Source organism: Leishmania braziliensis, chromosome 18 (genome assembly GCF_000002845.2).
Source record: "Leishmania braziliensis MHOM/BR/75/M2904 complete genome, chromosome 18".
Taxonomy (NCBI): domain Eukaryota; phylum Euglenozoa; class Kinetoplastea; order Trypanosomatida; family Trypanosomatidae; genus Leishmania; species Leishmania braziliensis.
The window spans coordinates 215700-239544 of NC_009310.2; the positions used below are offsets into that span (position 1 = coordinate 215700).

Below are 23845 nucleotides of genomic sequence, written 5' to 3' on the forward strand. Positions count from 1 at the left end.
AAAATGCAGGGGAGGAGAGAGGGAAGAGAGGTGGGTGCGGGGAAGAGAGGTGGTGGTGGTGGTGGGAGGGAACGTAAGCTGGAAGTGATAATGTTTGGTTCTTGTCCGGGTGTAAGTTCTGCGTACCTGTATATTGCCCTGTGTGTGTGTGTGTTAGATTGGGTGAGGAGGGAGGGGGTTCGATTCTGTTTCTTCAACTTTTTCTTTTCGATTCTTCTTACATGCAGAGAGGGGGAGTGGATAGAGTGAATAGCACTGTTAATCTACGTCACCAGTGCGTATGAGTGGGTCGGGTGGGTGGGGGAGGGCGAGGGAAGAGGGAGGTATGAGCGAGTTGCATGTAACCTGGGGTGCGCAACAGCAACACAGGCACACCATTCACACACGCACAAAAGGGGAGAAGAACAGCAACCGGAGTGTGGGGAAGGGGGTCAAAACACACCCACCCACACACACACACACACATATATATTGAAAGAGGAAGATGCAGAGCAGAGTGTCACTGTCTCCAAGAGTAGGTGTGGTGCGACGGTGTGAAGAGCATTACACACCCATGGGTGCATTGGAGCGTCACGCAGCGACGAGGTCACCTATGGAGGTGTGGTCGCACACTGCCCAAGGGACTTGAAAACGGGAAGGCAGTCGCCCGGTTACGGGCGTACAAGCTGCCCGTCTGTATCATCACATCTATACCACTAGCGACGCCGCCGAAGTATTCAGGCCATCTCCGCTGAAGGAGAAGGCCTGAATACCCACGCCACGGCAGCCGCCTGCGCCTCGTTTGGGTTGCTTTTGCGTGGGAAGTTTTGCCTTTTCCTCGTTTTTGTTCGATTCTACTCCACTGCGTCCCAGTCAATGGGGGGGGGGGGGGAAGAGCCAAACGACTCTGCATGAAATCTATGGTAAGCAGCTGAAATTTGGCTGCCCTTCTTGCGCTCTAATACGCGCTGGTCTGCCGCTCTCTCTCTCTCTCCCTGCCCTTTTCATTGAACCCGTCATCTCGACCACCCATCGAGCTCACCATCGGCACCACCCCTCACCCACTCCTGAGCGCACCCATGCACGCAGATAAACCGACGACTTCGCCATGGTGGGCGGTAGAGCGCAAAAGGCAAAAGGCAAAAGAGACGAAAGGAGAGCGTCCCGATGGTGATGACTTGTGGGGAAGGGAGCGGCGAGAGGCGATCCACGGAGGATAGAAACAGCACACACAGGTATATCATTGTAATGCAACAACGCAGAGAAACGTAGGAGAGGGTGGAAAGGAGTGACGTCACTCTTCCTATCCGGAGAACTCAACGCTAAGTGACAGCTCTGTGACGGAGCTGGTGGTGCAGGGACTCCAGCTGACTGCCGTACAGCTTCACCATCTCCGTGCTGCGTCGCCGCTCCGCTGCAAGCTCCTGCTCCGCCCTTTCGAGCGCTGCTTCGTACCGCAGTCGCACACGGGTGGCCTCCTCACTGTAGCTCTCCACCTGCACCAGCAGAGCAGCCTCCTTGTGCTGATGCTCCTTCAGTGCCTGACGCAGGCGCAGCACCTCTTCGGGTGACGGCGTGGTGACTGGTGGAACAGGGAGGACGAGGGCGGAAACGCCATCAGCTGACACGGCTTTGGCGGCGCAACAGAGACGTGTGTTTTCCTCTCGAAGGCAGGCAGCCTGGCGCCGGGTGTAGCGCACTTCCTCTTGCAGCTGCTCGACTGTTCGAACCAGCTCCTCCACCTGGTCGAGCGCCTCGCGCCGCTGCCGCGTCTGCCGCGACATCTCGTCTTCCCAGTGACGTTCCGCCGTGCGTAGTCGATCGCGCCAGTATGCCTCAATCGACTGCAGCTGCCGCGTCACCTCTGCTGGACTCACTGCGGTTGCACTTGCCACGAGCAGATCCGATGTGGCGCCCGCCACCCTCTCTCTCGCTTCCACTGCCGCGTCACCACTCGACGCCCATTGCGGAGAAGTGGTTGCTCTCAGAATTCCCATCGCCGGCGCCCGCGCCGCCGCCTCCAACTTAGCGGTTAGTTCCCGGTTCTCCTCTCGCAGGGCATCCAGCGTGGCCTGAAACTGCGCTCGGCGCTTTCGCTCGTCGGCCTTGTACCCCTCCACCAGCTCCGCCGCCCGCGCTTCCGCTGCCGCCATCACTTGCTGCCCCATGATGCGCACTTGTTGATCGGCGTTCTCCAGCCTCGCGTGCAGCGCCGCCACCTCACGCTCGTGCGTATTTAGCTCCTGCTGTGCCACGAGAGCGGTCCAGTATGGGTCCAGGTGCATCGAGTGTGAGCGTGATGGCAACGATGAAGATAATGTTGCATCTGCTGCTGATGTTGCCTCTTCCCTGGAAACGACTTCTCGAGAAGGATTTGGTTGAGCTCCGGCAAGGTCGGGAAGAGCGTCCAAGTGCACCACCATCAACGGACCGAGCCCCGCCCAAAACGCCTCATCCAGGTAATCGGTGCTGCCGCGCGGCGAAGAGGTATGCCTAACTTCAGCTGTAGGTATCACCTTGATGGAGCGGAGCGGCGGCGGTGGCGGTGGTGAAGGGGGGCCTGGAACGGCGGGCGAGCTAGAAGCGGAAGGCAGCAGCGAGGATACAGAGGACCTTGGGGATGCGGTGCGCGACTGTGGCGAGCGCTCAGCGCCCCGCGTCTCAGAGTATGACGCCGGCGCCACCGTTTCCTCCTTATTGTGGCGTGAGTTCGTGGGGGTAGGGCGAGCGTGTGTGGCATCGCGTCTGTAATCGTTGGAATGTAGCCGCGATGACGGCAGTGGCGTTGGCACCGCTTTGGCTTTGATGACCAGCGAACTAGAACCCATCGGCGCGCCGCTGCCCTCCTTGCAACTGTTTACCAAAGAGGTCTGTGACCAGGTGTCGCTTGCTTCATCGGGCTGTACGGCTATGGCCAGTGGTCCGCGATACTGACACGCTGAAGCGCTGTTCTTGCCGCTCTCAGCCCCCACTGCGGTAGGCGAGAAGAGGCGGAGGCGATTGCTCAGCACACGTGAAGATGGGGACTGAACAGTGCCCATGTCATACGAGTTGCCATTCCCTAGTGACCATCGCCGCTGCAGCACTGCTTGTTGAGAATGGTTCGGGTCGTTGCCAAGACAGCCACTCTGCATGCCTATGTTCTCATGACTCTCATCCATGCAGCTCCCCTGAGTGTCGTCGTCGTGATCCTCTTTGAACACCCACACTGCGGGTGAGTGAGAGCGCGCCGTCGTGGCAGACGCGGAGGTTGCAGTCGCCAGGACGGTCAGCGCTGATGGCCTGCTCGTTGTTGGCGCGGTTACACACCGCTGTTGCAGCGACGAGAGCCACGGCTCTTCGACGCAGCTGGACGAGGACAGTCTAAAGGTTTCCCCTGCTTCCATGGCCAACGTTGCACCATCGTCGCCATACCAACCGCCATCTTCACCGGCACTACAATTGCCTTTTGCCTGAAGCCCCGAAGAGACTGTCGATGTGTGGCTGCGGTGTGTAACGGCGGCATCACTCCAACGGAGCCCCGCATGTCGGCCCCCCCACATGTGCTTTGGTGATTGTTGGTGACTTCTCAGGGAACTAAAAAGAACGAGGAAGAGACTGCTCAACACTCTCATGCAGTCCTATTCAAGACCAAATGAAAGGGAAGAAATAACTGATGTAACGCGATAAGCAGTACGCACTCCAACGCATGTTTTTCCACCTCGTCCTAAGTGGCGAGTTTTCAACCTCTGTGGCGGACTATACCAATCAGGTATCCCTCCGCGCGCGCGTTCCCAACAACCTCTAGCACTGGCAACGCTAGCAATACGACTCCTGCTGTGTTCAGGTCATCATGCAGTAACTCTACGCACGAATGGGTCGACTCATGTGTCCCCCCTTTTCCTGCACCCCCAAGAATCTCTATCGTGATGAAGAGTCGAGAGGGTAGAGGGGAGTTAGGCGCTTGCAAACACTTGATTCCGCGATATCTGAAATGTGCAGGATGGCAAAAATGGGGTAAAGAGAGGGTAGATGATCGGTGAGGCATGTCGTTGGAATGGAGGAGAGTACGCTGGCTCACCTTTCATCCTCATCATTATGTCCTTTTTTTTCCCCTGTTCGCTCCTCCCTGTTCTTCATTTATTCGTGCCGCACGCTTTCAAGCAGCAGCAGAAAAATGAGCGCTGACCGTACATGCCCCCGTGCGAGAGAGACAGAGCAGCATGACAGCCTGTTTTCGCTCGCCCAAGAGAAGGCGAGCTTGGGCTGTTGAGGGATTTTGTCAAGGCTGGATAAAGCGCCTAGCTGGTTGGTGTGCTTGTGTGGGTGCTTCAGAAGAGAAAAAAATGGAGAAGCGGGGCAGACACGCCTCGCTGCCCTTCAAGTACAGACACCTGCGCACACCCGTTCGCTCCCTTTTTACTGGTAGGGTTGAAAGGAAAGAGCGGTAGCGGGGGGGGGGAGAAAAGTGGAAACGAGCATGCGAAATGCGTGAAAGATAGAAGGGGGGGGGGTAAACGAGGAGAGGGTGGTGGTGCGGCCGTGATGAGCACGCAATACACCTCTCCTTCTGCACAAGCGCGTATCCATCGACACATAAACGAGCGGGTCCTGCAGTCCTGCACATCGACTGAAGAAACGATGCCGCATCTCTCACGCACATGCACATAGGCACGCGTGCAGACGTACTTTGCAGGACCCTGTCACACCCTCTCTCCTTCCAGTGGAGAGAAAATACGCATGTGCCTTCGGTACGTACGTTGTGGAGTAGAGGAGGTTGCTTGACCTCGTCGTCCCTTCCTTCCTCCGCACCGTGAGTGGCGATACGGCCTCTCCTTCTCCCTCCTGCCACGTTGCAGTGCTATTTTGCTTGCTTGCCTGTCAGTTGAGCAGAATTGTGGAACTTTCCAGTTGGCCTACTCGGCGCTGAGACGAAGCTCTTCTAATAAGTTTGCATGGATGTATGTGTGTATGCAGTCTTTCCCTCTTTCCCACATGTCGCAGAGAGGGGGCGGTGAGGGCGGTGAGGACGCTCTCTTGGAGAGGCGGTATGGGTAGTTGCTGGTCGGCGAATGAGAGGCCACGAGAATGTAGACGAGCAGAGAACGAGAGAGGCGGGTCTCATAGGAAGGCCCTCTCTCCCCGGGTGACATGAGAGGGTGCGGTGGGGAAGTGGGCAGGTGTGCGGCTCGCTCAACTGGTAAGCGAACCAAACACAAACAGCGAGGGATAACCACCTGAAACGAGAAAAACAAAAGTATCCTCTAGCCTGCTATGGCCTCCTGCTTCCCCCCCTCCCGTGATGTTGCCGCCGGGGCAACACCCTCATCCATCAGTCCAACTTCTCTCTGTCACTGTGCCCTTGCTCTTGCGTGCGGTCGCGTACGCCCTCAAAGCACGATGTCCTTCACCCCGCTTCTCCCTCGTTCTCTCTCCACACCCTCCCACTGACGGCGCCCAACCTCTAACGTATGAGCCCAATCCGTGCCCATCTGCACTCACGCACAGAAGGGGGAGGGGGAAGGGAGACAGGGGGGAAACAAAAGAAAGCCTTGCAACACCCCCCCCCAACAAGGAAACAAAAAGCGTAAGTCATACGAGATCAGTGGCCAAACACAAAGGGAAAGGCTATTATGAGTACAGGGGTGACTCAGCTCAGAAACAAACCAACGAGCACACACGAAATCCCCTCACTACGCCGCCAGCACGAGTCCGCCATGTCTCTCCTTCGCTTTGTTGTTGTCGCTTTGTTTCCCCTTTAAAATTTTATCTCCTCTTCAGAAGTGCTCTGATAAGACACAGTCAGAGAGCATAAGAGGGGGAGAAGAAACAGAGCAAGCGCACACGCACGCACATACCCACAGAGAGACATGCAAGGGCACAGACCATATGTGTGTGTTTTTTTCGTGGAGAGGGAGGTGGTGGTGGTGGTGGGGAGAAAGACACCCACGATGAACGCGTACATCGACAAATGGGGGGAGGGAAGGGGGGAGGGGGGGAATATGGAAAAGCAACGGCGAAGTACAGGTGCGTATGCAGCAGCCACCCATATGTGTGGGAGGCTTCTGGGAATCGGAAAGAGGGGAAAGGGATAGGGCTTCGTGTATTGCTTCTCGTCTTATGGTGCTACGACTCTCGCCTACCTGTCCGAAACCGCTGCGCCGTTTTGCTCCTCCCTCGTTTGTTTGGTAGTAGACATGCTTTGCATCATATTTTTTCTACCCTCCTCTGCCCACAAGACACACGCGGAGAGAGAGAGAGAGGAGAGAGGGGGGGGGGAACGGATGATCAACGGGTGCTAAAAGTCATCTTCGTCTTCATCTACGTTGTACTTGTCATCTGCGTCGTTGCTGTTGTCATCGTCGTCAAAGGAGGAGTACTCTTCATTGTCTATGCCACCTGAAGTGACAGCGTGGGCTGCTGAACCAACAGCCGGAATGGGGCCCAGCGGGGCCGCCGCGGACAGCCCGCCGATGCGCTGCATTGCTGATTGCCCTGCTATCTGCCTCTCTGCCGGGGCATACTCCTCAGCCTCGGAGGACGACGCCGTCGAAGCTGACGTCGATTGCGGCGAAGAGCCAGAGTGATCGCTGTCAGACGCAATTTCCTCTTCGTCGTCATCGTCACCACTCTCCGCGTGGGCGTTGGCGGACGTAGTAGCGGCAGTTCCTACTGCCACCACCGCCGCCGCCACCGCCGGAGCCGGCGTTGGGCCTGCCTGCGCCCACATCTGTGCCCCCGTCCGAATATCATAGCTCTTGTTCTTCCCCGACTCGGAGCTCGCGGCCGGCATTAGACGCAGGGCCAGCAGCTCCTCGATCTCAGGCGGGCAATCCAGAGCACCGTAGCTGGCGTAGCGATCCTCCATCGAGAGGTGGTGATCAGGGAAGTGTACGTCAAAGTGCGGCTTCGGCAGCTGCGGCTCCGTCGGTGTGAAGTCGTACACGTGGACAAATCTGTTCGCCTTGGGGTCCAACCGAGCCTCCGCAAACAGCCGCCGAAGCCCTGGTAGGCGCAAGTGAAATGGATAGAAGGAGATGTGGTGGCTCATCTCCACGACAGGGTCGGTCGAGGTGAAGATGTACAACTTGATGTGTTCGCAATCGCGCGTGCGGAGCTGCTTGCACGCCACGTGGATCGTCATGTTCTTGCAATTACGTAGGAACACGCTCCCTTCGCACGCGGCAATCACCAGCTCGCCACCCTCACAGTCATCGACGGTCATGCTGTCTAGCTCATCTAGCACCGCCGTGTGGCAGTCTGTCAGATACTCGATCTGCACCTGCTGCCCGGAGACTTGATTGTGACGCATGAAATGACGCTTCTTCCACTTGGAGATGAAGTACGTCGTGTTCTCGCCACCAGGCTGATTGTGGTCGGAGGCAGTATCATCGATGTCCTCGGTGTTAGTGTCCTCTTCCTCAGCAGCAGCAGCCGGTGTCCCAGTCGCAGCGGTGGACGGCACCACCCCAGTTACCCTGCCATGCACAAGCGCCGACAGGCAAGGATCGGGTCGATTGTCGACTGCGATGTGCAGCTGTTCCTGCAGCTCTGCACTGGTGCGCAAAGCCACTTCTTGCAGCCCAGCCTCTAGCTGCAGCACTCGTGCCGTGTACTGCAGGCCGAGGTACTGCAGGTACTCTTGCACAATGCTCAGCTCTGTGACACCATTCTGCTTGGCATCCCTGAGTGCAACAGTGGGGTGAAACACCAAAGGCTGATGGGCACCTGAGTTGTTGTTGCCGCCGGTGCTGACAGTTTGCAGTGCTGCCTCCATGATCATGGCCCGCATCTTTCCGTACTGCCCGGATGCCTCGAGCTTCTCGCGTATGATGCGCTCCGTCTCAACCAGGGTGCTAGACGCCATTACGAACGACGCTTTTCTGCGCGGGTTGCTGTAAATGTGAGCGCGTTCGTTCCGCCTGCTCTCTCTTTAGTGCTGTGAAGTGGAGATACTGCTTGGATCTGTGGGGAGGTGCGACACGGTGGTACATGCCAGTCCACACAAGCAGAGACGCGTGGTGTGTGCGGATGTACACGACAAGTCAGGGCGCATAAAGAGAAAGAAGGGAGAATACGCCAAGCAGAAGAGAGGTTATGAGAACAATGAGGACGTAGGGGAGCACGTCAGGCATATAAAAGAGAGGAGATTCAGTAGGTGAATAGAGACAGAGGAAGACAAGAAGAGATGAGTTGGGAGAAGTGAAGGGAGGGAGGCAGTTCACCGTAGAGAAAGAGAAGCACACGCAGGCAGGTATCTACAACGACTAAGAACCGACGTTTCTGCAAGTCTGTGTGCGTGCGCGCCTAAGAGCGTTTCTTCTTTCAATGTGTCCATTCTGCCACCGAACACGAGTCAAACTCTACTCTGCACCCGCCCCTGCCACAGACCCATCACCCGGCGCGAAGCAGCGGCAGACACACCTTACGGCATTACCCCGACTCAGTCACCTCAGCACGACCCCTGCATCAAGCACCACCCACCCCTGCCTCGCATGTAGCCTCAGAGCCGCTCTCATCATGCCGGCCGCTACCTGGGGCACCCCTCGGGGTGGCCCACGCTCCCCATACGAGCGGGCAGCGAGGGCCTGGTGGAATGCGTTCGAGTGACGCTGCCCTATCAAATGTAGATGGCGCAAGCGTGTTCACTGCTGCAGGTTTCTCCGACGCAACGTCATCCACAGCAAGACTGGCGACATCAGTGCCGATACGTTGCTTTGACCTCCTTACGTCCTAGACGCTTGGACCTGTCACCGCCAGAAGCGGTTCGGCATTGGCAGGGATGAAGGGAGGCTATTTAGACTCTTCACACAGAGTGAGTACTGGACCTTGAGATATCACACCAATATATTTCCCATCACCAGGGCTAAGCGCGGACAAAAGACAGCAGCCGCTGATCAGTGAAGAAGTGTGTAAAAGATGAGCGTCGCATATTCCTTTCCCAGAGCAGCCTCACTACACTACCCGCTTTCGACTCCACAGGCGACCTTTTTTGGGGGGGGGGGCGAAGGAGCACGCACGCACGCACAGACACACAGACAGATACATATACATACATGCATATGCGCATAAATGTACACTTTAACACAATCGAAAGGGGGAAAAAAAGAATAGGTGGCGTAAGTAAGAAAAAAGCCAAGTAATCGTGGAAAGTGTCTACACCTTTGGTGATCTCTCTCAGTTACTCTTTCCACGCACACACAACCGCTGCCCTCTCTCTCTTCTTTCTCCTTTTAATACTCTGTTCACCTCTCCAGTGAGGTAACACGCCATATCATCGTTCTCCGTCGTTGTCGGTGTTGATGTGGAGGTGTACGCATGCATGTTTCCGTGTGTGGAGGCGGAAAGAATGTCATCAAAAAGGGGCTTTCTGTATGCTCTATCTTACGCCTTTCAGTCATGTCGCCGGTATAACTCACGTTGCCTCCATACTTCCTGCCCCGTCTTTTCTTTTTCCGAGCATCTACGCCTATGCATTATCCTCGAAGCCGGTACTTTTTTTTCCTCCTTCGTCGCCATTCTTTGTGTGTGCGTGTGTGCTCCACTACTACTAAAACAAGGTGAAGAATATGCGCGTACCCCCACCGTTGACGACGATGACTCGGAAACGACGTAAGAACAAATGCAAAAGAGACACACCGCAATGTGCAAGAGCGAGTAAAGAACAGAGAGAGAGGTGATGCGGAGAGGTCATTCAGCCTGAACGACGACAGGGCAGAGGGAAGGAAAAAAAAGGAAAACCAACAATGGGGCGCGAGAGGGACACAAAACGGCGCGCGTGGTCAGCTTTTGCATTCGCTCTTTCGCACACCAACTTTACCCAGTTTGAGAGGAAACGCAAACAAGAGGGGAGGAGGTAGGTGGAATTGTTGAGGTCGTGGTAGTGGGGAGGGGGGAGCAGCGGGCTCGAGATCAGGAGTCGAAAACCAGACAAGCATCCTTAAGTTTTTCGCACCTTTTCTCTCTCCTCCCCGATTCAGTACTTCCTAGGCACAAAGACATACTTGCACAGTTTCCTCAGGGCCCACGCATTCACACGCAACCCATCACCACTTAGAAAGTGTTACCCATGAAGATATCACAAAGCGAAGCGAAGAGGAGGAGGAGGAGATGACATAAGCCCATGGAAACCCCCCCCCCTTCCCCCACACATACAGGCCAATAGGGGAAAAAAGCAGAAACGTGCCCAAAATGGAGAATGCAAAAGAAAAAAAAAAGATGGAGGCTAACACCGACGCGCAAAGTGCACGCACGCACGCGGAGGGTGTGATGGGAAGAGAGAGGGCGGCGGTGGCCATAGTAATGACTGCGGTTATAAAAAGAGAGCCGATTCCCTCATCTAAGCATGCAAACTCAGAAGGAGGAAAACATCAAGACAATACTACACAAACGCGCTCTACATACGCATATATAGATGGACGAAAATGCAAAGCAACACGCAGACATCAAAAGAAACAAGGTAACGCAGACGCAGCCGAGCGATGGAGAGAGAGACGGAGATCAAAAGGCTCACCACACTTACAGACAAACATACACTAGGCAGGGAGAAACACCATGTGCACGAACAACGAAGAGAAACCGAAATCAGGTGCACAGAAACGATTAAGAAAAAAAAAAGGGTAAGAATAGCACACATGCACCGAGAAAGGGAGAGAAAGAGGAACACAAGGAAGAAAAGGTGTAGAGGCCTTATGTGGTTGTATGTTTTTTTTTTCGCTTGTCTGTGGCGAGTGTTCCCCCTTTTTTCTGTGTTTTCCTTGCTCTTCTCTCGTTTCCTTTTGGCTCTTGTGGTGCATGCGGCGGCAAACGGTGAAGTCCTGGAGGACGCACTGTCGCAAAACAAAAGAACAAGAATGGCAGCCACAACGAGGCAGCTGGGAGAGAGGGACATCAAAGAGACGCAATGGGGGAGAGAAGAGGGGGAGGGAAGCGGGTTGTCACTGTATAGCATCAGCGACGATCAGAACACAACACACAAAAGTAAACAAAAAAGTGACTTCGCAAACGATGGAAAACATCGACAGGAGGAGGAAACCGTACAGTTTGCTCAAAAGTCTGCGCTAACTTCTATTACATCCAACAGTCATTGTGAGACCAATCAAAGCAAGCCTTACTCGCAAACCTGCACATACAAAAATGGTTGCCTTGCTTTCCCACTCACTCCCCTTTCGTCCTACGCTATTGCTGTTCCTTGAAATTCGCCCAGGGGAAAGCTGCGATGTCGCGTTTGTAGTGTCACCGCTGCTTCCCCATTCCCTTCGCTACCTCCGCCTCCTATGGCATGTCTAAGTCCCTTGACGTGTCGACCCAATGGATACGGTACTGGCGACTTCTGGCTTTTCCTTGGTTTTGCCGGCAGTGGGACTTTCCGCAGGCGCATCCGCACCCGCACTGTCGCCTGTGGACACGGCAGCGCTCGCGAACGGTGACGTCTCCTCTTTCGACACCGCGGGTGACGGCTCATCTAGCAGGAGGTGCAGCGCCGTGCGGACGCGGCGGTCCAACAGCCTCGGCTCCTCCTCATACTGATAAAAGAGAAATCCGACGGAGAGCAGATATACGGTGCACACGAACCAGTGCCGCGGATAGGGCAGGCGGCCGCGCAGGTTCTGTGTCAGTAAGAAGGAGCGAAGCGCTTGCATGGAGCAATACAGGGCGAGATCCATGCGACGTCTCTTCGGTTCTAGTAGCGTTGCCACTCCGGCAAGGGAGCACAGCGCCGTCACTGTCTTGGTGCCTCCGCCGCGGTGTTGCACGCCAAAGCAAGCGGAGCGCAGGATAACCCCAATGTACAAGGCGAGAACAAGGGAGCTGATCAACATCGAGCGTACGTTGTGCGTGATTGTGGAGACCGGGTTTGTCATGAGGCGTCTGCGCTGGAACACCAGCATCGACACGAGTCGCTGCGGGCCGTAAAGCGGCATGCCAATGGTAAGTATGTTCTTGACGATGAAGACAACGGCCCACATGTTGCACGAGTAGCCGCTGTGCGCCACCTGGCAAAGAATATTAGCGCCGCGTTGGCCAAAGTTCTCGATCACCGGAAGTTTCTTCGACCAGCAGTAGTCTACAAGATCGGGGATAAGACGCTCGCGGCAGAACCCAGAGTGGCCGCGGATGAGCTTTTCATGATAGGTGGAGATACGGTTCAGGAAGCCTTGGTACGACTTTGGCAGAGTGTTGGGATTGAAGAGAGTGCCGTAGCCAATTTGGGCGGAGCTCAGACACATGAGCACCACGTCGTAGTAGTAGAACTCCTGGACGACCTTTGGCATGCGTGGCAAAAGGTGGCGCTGTGAAAATGTGTGGGCACTGCGAACGAACAGGTACAGGCACAGCTCCGTGCGCGTCTCCTTGTTCATGACAAAGGCAGGTGTGGCACTAATACAGCCGGCCAGCAGCGACACGAACTTCTCCGAGGCTCCAAATGGTTTGAGAGTGCGGAGGAGCGTCTGCCGACAGAAACGGAAGCTCGAGAAGCCGGCGAAGACGGTTGCCCATTTTAGAGGATCCAGCGAGAGGAACTCGGACGGGATGCGGGCTAAGAACGCTCTCGAGACACCACGCTTCACTAATGCCTTCATAACTCCTATGAGAATGCGACCAATGGCTGCGTAGATGCTATTACGAATAACAACTTTCAGTGTGTGCTTCAATGAGTAATGTTTGCAATGCTGAATCTCTCGCGACTCACTAGTGCTGAGGCTTCCGACCTCCTGCATTTTCGCCCAGCAAAGTAACGTTTGCGAGGCTCAACCTACTCTTCAGATCTTGCCACGATTTCTGTTTCTCAGCACCGTCTGGTGTTGATAACTTCTTCCCTGCACCAGGGAGATGCTAGGTACCGTCTACAGTGTGGGAGAAAACTTGTAGCGCAAGCTCCCTCTACCACTGTTTTTAATGTCAACAAAAAGTGGTCCTTGTGGTGATTTATATGATTTGCTTCCGAGGCAATTAATTCATTAGTTGATCAGCACAGAAGGGGAGAAAGTTCGTGCTGTTAACGACGTTGGACAGGGGGAGGGGTCGAGGTAACAGAAAATGCAAGAGGAGTGAGCAAGGAGAGAGCAGTTGTCTTTCGTTTGGAGCTGCATGTGCCGCAAAGAGAAAGTCGAGATTTTCGTTCTTGCTGAGTTGCTAGAGCTACCTCGTCACAAATCAAGAATCAAAAGGCTTTTTTCTGCCTACTTCCGCTTGTACGTTGGCGGAGATGACACCACTTCAGAATGACTGCGTTGTAGCGAGAATCAAAACGCGAAAAAAGTGGTAGAGACATGAAAAGAGGCATAGGACACAAAAGTCATCGCAAGGACGCATCAAGAAAAAGAAGACCCCCAAGCGAGACAGACCGCAGTACTAGAGATCAGAGAAGAAAATCTCCTTCTCCAACGTGATCGAATCTTTGTTCACACGCCTCACAAGTATCATCTCTCCATCTTTCTCGAGGAACCCTTTGGCTGCCCGCACATTTGATTCGTCGAGGGTAATAAACCGCGCCTTACGTTCCGCCTTCTTGCGAATCCGCTCGCGCCGCTGCGCTTTCTCTCGCTCCAGTCTTTCACGAGTCGCTTGCAAACGGGCTGCTTCTTTCTTCTGCTGCTCCTCTAACCCCTTTGCCATCCTGGCCGCCTTCTCAGCTTCCTCGGCAGAGTCGTCAACATAAAAATGAAAAGCGCGAACGTGAGTCTGTCTGTCGTCCTTGGACTCGGCCTGCAGAACAAGTAATTTTTTCTCGTCGCTGTCAGGCGCTTTCAGGGCAAACGCAAGAAAGGGAGAGCGGGCTGTAGCGCTACTGACAACGGGCAACTCCGGGGTTTCTGTTGTAATAGTGTGTCGCTCTTTGCCGTCGGTGACATACCACTTGGCTAGCTCAGACGTTTCGTTTGAGCACGCGTACTGAAGCTGTACTCCAGAGGAGAACATGACAGACGCTGGTGGTGTAGATACGTTCAACATCTTCACAGTCGACCAGTACTTACCAGCATAACCAGATGATACACTTGTGTAGTAAAGTCCGTTGAAGGATGATACTACAGACAGCTTTCGACCTCCTTCATGCATCAAGTAATGCTGCTCAGCTTCTTCCAACTTCGAGATGACGGAAATCGCATGGTAAACAAACCCATCCTCAGAACGGAACACAATAACCTTCTTTTCGTCTGCCTCGTTTACAGCTGTCGACACAAAGATGTACGCATCCTCTTCTTTCACGTAAACCGCATGCCCGTTAAAATAAACATCACTCAACACCCCAGTCAACTTGTCGCCCTTGAACACAAAACGTTTAATGCTACTTTCTTTGTGGATGGCGCCATCGCGAGCCACAAACGAAATAGCTGCATACTCCACGTCCCCATCCTCCGGCTGCTGAGCTTGCTCGTGGGGGCAGAACAGCTGATGGCCGATCATGACCCCCCTCAAACAGATGTCGCCCACATTTTCCACTGCTTCAAATGTCAAACCACTATCAAAGGTGCAGTGCGTAGACTTAATCGAGTCTAAGTTTTCACCATCTGTAGCAACAGTGTGGAAGCAGAGCGAGGTGTTAGAGAACTGAACAGTATGTTGTGATAGCTTGGCCTCCGTTCCAACAAGTGTACTTTGAGTCAACTCTACACGCAAAGCACCTGCACCAATGCAAACAGACGCAGTAAGAAATAGCACAGCAACAATATAGCAGTGCATGATTATGTTACCCAAAGTAGCGTGTTTCTCAAGAACCAGGAAAAGAAGAGTGAATGCTAAGAAGTCGATAATACACGGTAAGATGCTAGAGCAGGGAAAAAAAAAAGAAGGACTCAAGATGAACGGAAAAGGAGGTGAGGTATACTTTCTTGACATTTAAAGTAGGTGTCTTGTAGCATCAGCCATGATGACATTATTATTATTAGTTTATCTCAGCGCTTTAGGTTCGCGATGAGTATCCGCTACCTAGCTTTGCTTCTGCCCTCAATCTATGTAGAGGCATTTCTGGCTGTGCGACAGAATAAACGTTACAGAGGTAATACTGGGCTTGAGGTGCTAGAGCCATGCTCAGTTTTTTTTTTCTCCTCTTCCATGCACAAGCCTTCTCAGCCTGCACAAAGCAATGCAACTATTTTTTTCAAGCATTTCTTACGGTCGGAGTTTTTTTTTTTTTTTCGCAGCTTCTTTCAAAAATCCTATTCTCTCAGCACCGACATCGCACTTTTGCATACAAAGGGGAAAAATGATTTCTAAAACAGAAAAAGACCATACGACAACATCTGCCACTACTTCTGCATGTTCGTCACTTTCAGGGAAACATAAGGATATTCCTGCTGCAAAGCACCAGTATCAACAATCACATCATTTGCCAACGGTGTCTTCAAATCAGGGTACACCTGGGCAATTCGTTTGCGGATTTCGGCTTCTTTATCTACAGGCACCTGCAGCACCACAGCAATGAAACGTGGCGGAAGGCCAAACTTGAGCAGCGCCTCGATAAACACTCGCACCGCCTTAAGGTGAATCCAGGCAACGTAGCAGGTGCAGTATTGCTGCCATAGCAGCATGTAAAGCGCCTTCTTCTCCTTTTCGGCCTTCTGCTGCAGCTTCTTCAATTCGGCGAAAGAAAGCTCGTCGGTCCCTTCCACCTCGCGAATGACATAACGCTTCTTGCGGCACGCCATCTTCACATCATCCATAACTTTCCTAAACATGACAATGCTGTTAAGTACGTATTCCTTGTCTTCGGCCACCATCCGGTTGGACTGCGGGCACACGTACTCGTTCATCTTCCAGTACGTCGCCAGCCACTCTCTCTGTGCTGCTGAAGGTACCGCTACAAAAACGGTGACTAGCAACTCTGTATCAACAAAGCACTGGTGGTTCCGATTATAGAGTGTGACAAGCTCGCGAATCGGGCGAATGGACAGGTTTCCCTCACCCTTCCGGTTAGCTGCTATCAGTTTGTTGCGAGTATCATTGTACTCCGCTAGCATGGCTCGAACGCGCTCATCAGCGGTAGTATTAATTCGAGCAAATTTCTCAATAAGGCTCTGAATTGTCTCTTTGGGGTCGAACTGCGCAGTGCTCCACAGGAAGTTCTTGACATAGCCAGCGGACGACATTTCCTGGGTTTGGTTAATTCGGAACGTTGTCACTACGCTACGAGGCTTTCCAGACGTTTCCTCCATCAGTCCAATCAGCTTCTGCAAACTGTTCTCCATGATAGGGTCCAGTTTCGCCAACTCATCACTTGCCTCCATAAGAGAGTCCAACGTTCCAACCTTTAGGCTGGGGATGACAAAGTGGCGAAACGTCTGTCCCAGAGGGCCCATGTGACGCACAAGGGCTTCATATTGAGCGGACTGCAGGGAGTCCTGCGAGTGCTGCAAGTAAGGCAGCGCAAGAATGAGAAAACTCTCACTCATCTCTCTCAGGAAGACTACTCTGCCTGTGAAAGCCTTCTGAAGAACGGACAAGGGGTTGGTTTTAAGCGAGTAGAAAATTACATACTCCAAGACCATTGAAGTGTGGAGTGACTAGAAGATCTGAAAATTTCTAACAGCAGCTTTATATACTCGTTCTCATTGTTTAAACGGCGCATTGGGCTCGCAATGCTGCAAGCTGGTCAGTTCTTTGCAATTAGCCCATAACACCACAGGTGTGAATGAAGCTGCTGCGGGCCGCATTGCACCCACTGACGCAGTTGCCCCACATCTTCCTAAGTACTTGTCAGTTTCATTGCCGTAAGCTCAGTGATTCGGGAACACTGAATAGCATAGGTGCTACTACAAGTGCTTGTAAAGGTTCATCAACACTCCTACAGCTGCAGCTAGTACGAAGAAAAAGCAAGATTTCGTTACCTGGAAAATCACTCGCCTAAATGCGCTCAGGCAGAGAAGGAAAATCATTCATTACCAACGCGCCCATCGTCATAAAACACACGAGTCAAACTTCACTCTACCGGGAACTGCCGCGGACCCATCGCCCGGTGCCAAGCAACTGTAGACACACGCCTCGCAGCAATGTACCCACTCAGCCGTCGGGGCACGGTCTCTGTCGCAAACCTGGGCCAACCGCCTCCGCTCCCCAGGTCGTCCCGCAGTCGTTCTCATCGTGCCAGTTGCCGCTTTGTGCATTCCTTGAGGTGTTTTGCGTTCCCCATACAAGTGGGTGGAAGGGTCTGTGCGGGATGCTTCCGGTTCGCGCTGATGCTTCCTATCGTTCGAATGGCGCATGCGAGCCAGTTCTCGAGCGTCCCCCCGACGGCGCACGGTCTACGACCCAATCACCGACAGTGTCGCCGAACCGCTGTGGCTTCTCCGTCGCGGGTGTTTGGCCTTGTCGCCACCAGGCGTGCTTCGACATTGGGGGGGGGGGGGGGGGCTGCTCGACTTACAAAAACAGTAAACGCTGCGCTGCAATCCTGCGCGCTGGGGAACGCCTTGTCAGAGCCGTTGGGGCGGGATGCTTTCCATGGGCGGATCGATGGCACCCTCGGATATCTGGTGCATCTCCTCATCACTTGGTGGCCGTGGGCGGCGATGCTGGGTCGGTTAGCTGCCACATAGCGGTTGATGCCGCCGATGGTCTTATCTCCACGGTGTGGGGGTTCTGGGCCAAGTACGGTTCCCCCTTCTCGGGCACCAGTGGTTCCCGTGGTTTCTCTGGCGCGCTGCGCCCCAGTGCATTCAATTAACTCAACAACTCTGTTTTTTTCTTTCCTTTGTTCAAGGTGAGATGTAGTGAATAGCATTGTGATTCAAAGAGCTTTGGTGCGGCACGCTTCTTACCTTCCACAGCTATTCATTTAGTCCTTCACTAGTGACGCTCATGACTAACAAACGCGCTAGAATGCATTTCAAACATTTGAACAAATGTTTACTTCTGAGTTTTGCTTTCGCTGAGAGCGCTCTTTCAAGCAGTCAACGGCGAAGGTTGTTGTGGTGAGGAGGCTGCTGCACAGAAGCTTTCGTTTATAATGGCCAATGAGTATCTGATACGGCTGCAAAACGGATGATGTTGAGTGTCTTCACTGCTATCAAAGACATGATCGTTTTGTCAATAATAAAAAAAAAAAGACGCACCCACACGCACACCCACGTCGAACCGAGCTTGCCCTCGCTACCTTTTCTATCGTTCCGTCGCTGAAGCCTTTTGTGTGTCCTCGACTGAGAGCTAAAAAAAACTATACAACTGTTTATTCGATGATGTATACATCTCTTACCATGCTGCCAACTAGCACTCTCGCTTGACTTCTGCCTGCCATACTTTTCTCACCTACTCCTACTTTTATTTATCGTTCCGTTATGTAGTCATAAGCAATGCTCTCAATTTTTAGCAGGCTTGCCACAGAACAGCGAAATGGACTTTCTTTCCTTTGACAACGGTGTTATTAAAAACCCATTCTATTGGAAAGATGCTGATGATGGCGACTGCAACTACAGCACGCATCGAAAATGGAGGCGCCAACCGCGTGACACAATTAATAGTGCCAGAGCGGTATATACTCGCTATTTGCTTTCCAAAGAGAAGACACCATTCCAATTCAATCCCGAGACTGTGTGTTTCGCCGATTATGATGTCGGCAAGGAACACAAGATGCTTGTTACCTTCACAAACACGGCGACTGTTCCCAAAACATTCCGAGTGATGCCTATTCCGTCAAGGTATGCAAATATGGTGAGCATTGAGTACACTGTTCCACCAAAAATATCCCCAGGACTTTCGTGGAATATCATCGTCAAGTACCGACCAGGCGATCTTAGTGATATCTCCACCGCCATATATGTGAAAACCGACGAGGGTTACTTTGCAGTGCCACTGACCTCCTCGAAGAAAGCGTTTGTTTTTTCTGTGGAGCCGAAGGGCGTTAATTTTGGAACCGTGATTGTGGGCGAAAAACGAGCAAAGACAATTAGATTGCATAATAGCGGAGCGATGCCTGGGACTGTGATCCTTGGTGGAGATTTCAAATCTCTTCTCGAACAAAGAAGCGAGCATCCTATCGATGGCCGAAAAATGAGCCTTTTTCGGATCTCACCACAGCAGTACAGAATAGAGATACCACCCTTCTCCATGTCGCAGATAGTTATCAGCTTTGCCCCGCTGTATTCGATGCAGATTAGTAGCGAGATTACATTCATGGAAAAGGACAATTCTCAGCTAGCTCATACTACTTCAATTACAGGCAGTAGCACAGATCTTCCAGTGTTTCTTACAACCGGGAAGTTGGAGTTTGGGGCGTGCTTTTACGGCGAGCGGTACTGGGATGAAGTGAGTATCGTCAATAAAAGTAACATTGCCGCGGTTGCAGAATTTCAAGTTCCTGTTCCATTGCTTGGCGCCCTTGCTGTTTTCCCATCTCGCGTGTGCGTGCAGTCTGGTGAAGAATACAGCGTGCGGGTTGTTTTCACGCCATCGAAAGACTTACCGAAAGATTTCTTTTCGATGATCAAGTGCATTGTACAAGATCAAACACTACCTCTCATTTTGAACATAGACGGCGTGCTGTCTCACCGAGCGCCTCGGTTGCCGCTGACTGCCTTTGATATTGGCACGATTCCGCTGCAAACGATGCAGTCAGTACAGGTGCCTGTCACAAACGAATCGAGTGTGAAGCAGCTCGTTGGATTCGAAAATCTTCCTCATTGGGTCGCGGCAACTCCTGACGTTTTGGAACTTGTACCTTTTGAGACGGCAAGCTTCACCCTTAAGATGGAGGCTCCGCAGGAGGGCCGTTTTTCACAGACCATAAAGCTCACAAACGAGTTTGGCGATACGCAATGCATTGCTCTCAGTGGTCAGGGAACACGTCCTGCGGCTGCACTGTCAGCGCGGACACTGCTGCTCCCCCCCTGCAACATTGGCCACAGTGTTTCTGCTACAACGGTTCTTTCCAATACAAACGGGAAACTGATTCAATTTAGCTTTCTTGTTCCTTGTTCTTTTTTCAAAGTCTCACCTAATGCGGGGATTTTGCAACCGGGAGAAAGTGTTGTTGTGGCTATCTTTTTCCATGCGCCGATGGAGTTTGAGTATATGGATCCCCTGCAATTGGCCGCACCAGCGCAGCGGTCATCAAGGCCGAAGAAGGACCCCCTCAACGGAATTATTTCTGAGGCCTCTGCACCGCAGAAGCACGCTATGTATAATGACTGGGAGCAGGGCAGCGAAAAAGAGATATGGAGCAAGCACAGGCAGTTTCGAATCCAGTGCTGCTTGAACGGCTCAGACGATGAATGCTGCTTCATTGTAGTGCGGTGCTGTGCGGTGATGTCACCTGTAAGGATCGAGGAGGTAGGAAACGCACCGGGCACGCTGCCTGGAAAGCAACAGAAGCCTACTGACAGTGATGTTCGACAGAGTTTTGCAAAGGCTTCCGTTGTCGCTGACAAAGATGAAAATGGCGCTGTGTCGCAAAGTTACAAGGGAGAGGTGTTCATGTATTTTGGGAAAGTTCCCATTCATCACACCTCCATTCGTATGTTCAAGGTACGTAATACTGGCAGTGAGCCTTGCATGATTCGCGCTCCGCCGCTGAACCCGTTTTCCTCATTTTTGGTTGTGAGTGTGACATTCGACGAGGTTCCGCCGAACACCGAAGCAGAGATACCTCTTTCCTTTCACCCACATACGTACGGGAATTTCAATGAAACGATAAAGGTGGAGTTGGTTATGCTCGATGGCACAGTTGTTTTTGCTGCTGTGAACGTGCAGGGTACATGCACTCCGACACAGTTGACTATCACTCCAGCAGAAAGCGTTTCGCAACAGGACGCTGCTTCTGCTGTTTCTGTGCGATATATTGCGTTTGATTGCACACAGAAAGGCGAATCCACGCGGACGAGCCTGAGCTTTCACAACGTGGGCTCGTTCCCTCTTGATATCTTAATACGCAGCCACACGGAGGAAGATGAAAGGGTACACGCGGGGAGTAACGCTGTGCATTTTGATCCAAGAGACACACGGCCCTTTCTGGTACACCCGTGGGCGTTTACTATACAGCCGAACACAAGGCAAATTGTGGATATTGTGTTCGCACCGTTGGACGCTGGGGTGTACTCGAAACGACTGAGCATTGCTGCCAGCGGCGAAAATCGTGAACTCGTTCTCGAGGGACGAAGCGTGAGTAGCAGCTTCTACTGCTGTGTACCGATTTCCGACGTGAGGACAGGTAAACCGACAGCAATCTCCTTCGAAGGCGGGATCGGTTGCCGGCCTGACTACCCGGTCACGTTGCTTTTTGCGGAGGAGGAAAGCAAAACACTGATACTTGGTAATCTTTTCAAAGACCTCAGTGTGGAGTATGAGGTGCACAACTGGGAGCAGACGCGTCTTCTCGAAATGCACCCAGGGTGGAGTGTGGCACCGCTTTCACAAATGATTGCGAGCGGAAAAGAGGCACGACTGTCTGTGCAGCGCTCATTTCCAGAGGATGAGGAGGCTGAAGCTATGGCGTATAGCATCAACTCGCTCTTCCCGTTCCGATTCACAATTATTTTGAGAGGTGCTGGTGCCGGGATGCTACCTTATCGCGCCCTTTACGTTGTCTGTGCTGATTAACGTTATCCTACGATGTATGCTTATTATTATTATTATCCTTTGCGCGATTATGTAGAGGTTTTCAGCTGCCTATGCTTCGTGCGCAGTCTCCGTACTGGTGATTACAGATATGCCTTTCTGGACCTGCATCCAACATTGAATAATGAGGGGATGTACACAGAGAGGGATGCAACTTTTTTTGTTTGTTTCGTTAGCATCTTGTGCACTCGTTTCTTTCCCCTTTGTGCGTAAAAGGAAAAGAGAACCAGCACCTCCCAACTTTGCCCTGTTGAGGGAACTGTGAACACCTTGCACGCAAAAAGGAGGCCAGCGGCTTCACCTTTACAAGCGCAAACAAGATCAACAACAAAGCAGAACCAAAGGGCAAACGAAAAAACTAAACGCCTGAAGCATCACCGTTAGTACAGCGTTGCTCGACTGGTGTCTATCTGTCACCGTGTGCGTGCGTGCTGGATGAGATCAGCATGCACGGTGAGGCAGCATCCTCTATTTTGTTCTCGAAAAAAAGAAATGGCTGACCTGAAGAGAGAAAACATAAAGAGGTGATTGTCATTGCTTATACTCGGGAGAGGTGTTTCCCGATCCTACCCACATTACCTCAACCTTTTACTTCTGCATGTGCTCTTTTTTGTGTTTATTCTTGGCCAACCCTTGCTTCGCCTGTTGTGTGTCTCTTCCGGACTGCTTTAATGGGTTCTTCAACTGTGAGCTCCCTCTTTGCGAGTTGCTGCGCATTCTTGCATCATTTCATCTCTCTCCCTGGGGTCCTACACTGTTGTGTGTGTGTGTGTGTGTGGCCGTACGCTGAGTACGCCCCTTCTGTACATTCGCTCATTTTTCATATTGAACGAAAAAAGGAGGGATCAAAACGCATAGGATATGAAGGTGTGCTGCCGGCTGCTCTCTGCCGCAGATGCAGCGTCGCTCATACGATGTATTGGCCCCTTTTCAGTGCACCGTGGTGAGGCGAAGGGTGTAATTGAGGTGTTCTCCGGCGACCCCCAGCACCCCGTGAAGAAGCTTAACCTTCTTGACCTCGCCTATGTGGCCGCTCTCCCAGAGCTCACCAAGCTACTCTCCGAGGAGCTCAACGCTGAAGCACGTGTTGCTATTTTCGCAGCACGTGACGGGTGCTCGTTTTCGGCTGGCATCGACTTGAGGCTGCTCTCGGGGATGTCTCTGCCTTCTGGCGGCGGCGCCGTTGCCACTGCAGCATCTTTGAGCGACACCAAAGCCCCTGCAATGCTTCTTCAGCATCAGCACCGTGCTGTGCGCGCTTTTCAAGATGGGATATCATCGCTGGCACGATGCCGCATACCCATCATTGCCGCAATCGATCACCACTGCATCGGTGGGGCAACGTCCGTCGTATCTGCGTGCGACGTGCGGTACACCACAACACGCGCAACCTTTTCTGTGAGGGAGGCGGCAGTGGGTCTCGCGGCGGACATTGGCGTCCTGCAGCGTCTTCCTGCCATTATTGGTGAGGGACGCACGCGCGAGCTTGCCTTCACGTGCCGCGACTTCAACGGCGTGGAGGCAAAGGCAATGGGCTTTGTCGAGGAGGTGTGTACTGATTATTCAGCGCTCCTTGCCCATGCGCGTATGCGGGCAGCACAGATTGCTGCCAACTCGCCACTGGGCGTGCAGAACACAAAGCTAATACTGAACTGGGAGCGGGAGCGCGCGGTCCAGACGTCACTCGAGTACCAAGCTGCAATCAACGCCTTTAGCCTAAAGTGCAACGACATCCCAGAGGCAGCGCGTGCATTTGCTGAGAAACGGGTACCCATGTTCACTGATTACATGGAAAACCTCACAGGAGGCTTCCCGCAGTCAAAGCAATCGTGACTGTAATGGTTCAGAGCAGTTTTCCTTGCGAGAGGGTTTCCGCGTGTGTGCGTGTGCCCCCATTTCTTCCCTCACACACGCTCAAGCGAACGTGAGGCTTTCTTCTGTACCTCCTTTCCCCCACTCCCTCCATGTAGCGCTCATTGTGCCTTTCATGTTTATCTTTGTGTGTATGTGTGTGCTGTAGCGGATTCTCACTTTGGTTGAATTCTAGTTTGTGTCTCTTGTGAATACGAGCGACTTGTTTGCTTACTTGTCTCCCCTACAATGCTACTATTTTATCATTACGTTTCGCATCGTGTGCATGTCACTTCTCTGTTATGTGAGCCCTTCTCATCACTTCTTTCGCTTCATCATTTTCGTTTCGTGCAGCACAGCAGCGGACGGAGTACTCCGTCTTATCTCCTGTGCTCCCTCTCTCGCTCTCTCACGACCTTCAACGTGCTTCCCGCACGAAGTGGCTGGCGGGAGTGCTGTTCTCTGATTTCTAGGAGATGTTGAGCTT

The 23845-nt window shown here is 52.8% G+C and overlaps 7 protein-coding genes across 7 annotated transcripts; 2 read left to right on the forward strand and 5 right to left on the reverse strand.

The window, feature by feature from the left end:
* Window positions 1–1301: 1301 nt before the first annotated feature.
* LBRM_18_0580 (conserved hypothetical protein) lies at window positions 1302–3140 on the reverse strand (the record flags this gene model as incomplete). The annotated part of the gene is made up of 1 exon (XM_001563932.1): window positions 1302–3140. One exon carries the CDS (start codon window positions 3138–3140, stop codon window positions 1302–1304), a length of 1839 nt encoding a protein of 612 aa, XP_001563982.1.
* A 3116-nt stretch (window positions 3141–6256) lies between these two features.
* On the reverse strand, window positions 6257–7825 carry LBRM_18_0590 (conserved hypothetical protein; the record flags this gene model as incomplete). Its single annotated transcript, XM_001563933.1, has 1 exon — window positions 6257–7825. One exon carries the CDS (start codon window positions 7823–7825, stop codon window positions 6257–6259), a length of 1569 nt encoding a protein of 522 aa, XP_001563983.1.
* Window positions 7826–11243: 3418 nt separating this feature from the next.
* Window positions 11244–12680, reverse strand: LBRM_18_0600 (conserved hypothetical protein; the record flags this gene model as incomplete). The annotated part of the gene is made up of 1 exon (XM_001563934.1): window positions 11244–12680. The coding sequence occupies one exon, from the start codon at window positions 12678–12680 to the stop codon at window positions 11244–11246; it is 1437 nt and encodes a 478-aa protein (XP_001563984.1).
* Window positions 12681–13314: 634 nt separating this feature from the next.
* LBRM_18_0610 (conserved hypothetical protein) lies at window positions 13315–14367 on the reverse strand (the record flags this gene model as incomplete). Its single annotated transcript, XM_001563935.2, has 1 exon — window positions 13315–14367. One exon carries the CDS (start codon window positions 14365–14367, stop codon window positions 13315–13317), a length of 1053 nt encoding a protein of 350 aa, XP_001563985.1.
* Window positions 14368–15209: 842 nt separating this feature from the next.
* On the reverse strand, window positions 15210–16448 carry LBRM_18_0620 (putative vacuolar ATP synthase subunit c; the record flags this gene model as incomplete). The annotated part of the gene is made up of 1 exon (XM_001563936.1): window positions 15210–16448. The coding sequence occupies one exon, from the start codon at window positions 16446–16448 to the stop codon at window positions 15210–15212; it is 1239 nt and encodes a 412-aa protein (XP_001563986.1).
* Window positions 16449–18288: 1840 nt separating this feature from the next.
* Window positions 18289–21489, forward strand: LBRM_18_0630 (conserved hypothetical protein; the record flags this gene model as incomplete). Its single annotated transcript, XM_001563937.2, has 1 exon — window positions 18289–21489. The coding sequence occupies one exon, from the start codon at window positions 18289–18291 to the stop codon at window positions 21487–21489; it is 3201 nt and encodes a 1066-aa protein (XP_001563987.1).
* An 879-nt stretch (window positions 21490–22368) lies between these two features.
* On the forward strand, window positions 22369–23340 carry LBRM_18_0640 (putative peroxisomal enoyl-coa hydratase; the record flags this gene model as incomplete). The annotated part of the gene is made up of 1 exon (XM_001563938.1): window positions 22369–23340. One exon carries the CDS (start codon window positions 22369–22371, stop codon window positions 23338–23340), a length of 972 nt encoding a protein of 323 aa, XP_001563988.1.
* Between the last annotated feature and the right edge of the window lie 505 nt (window positions 23341–23845).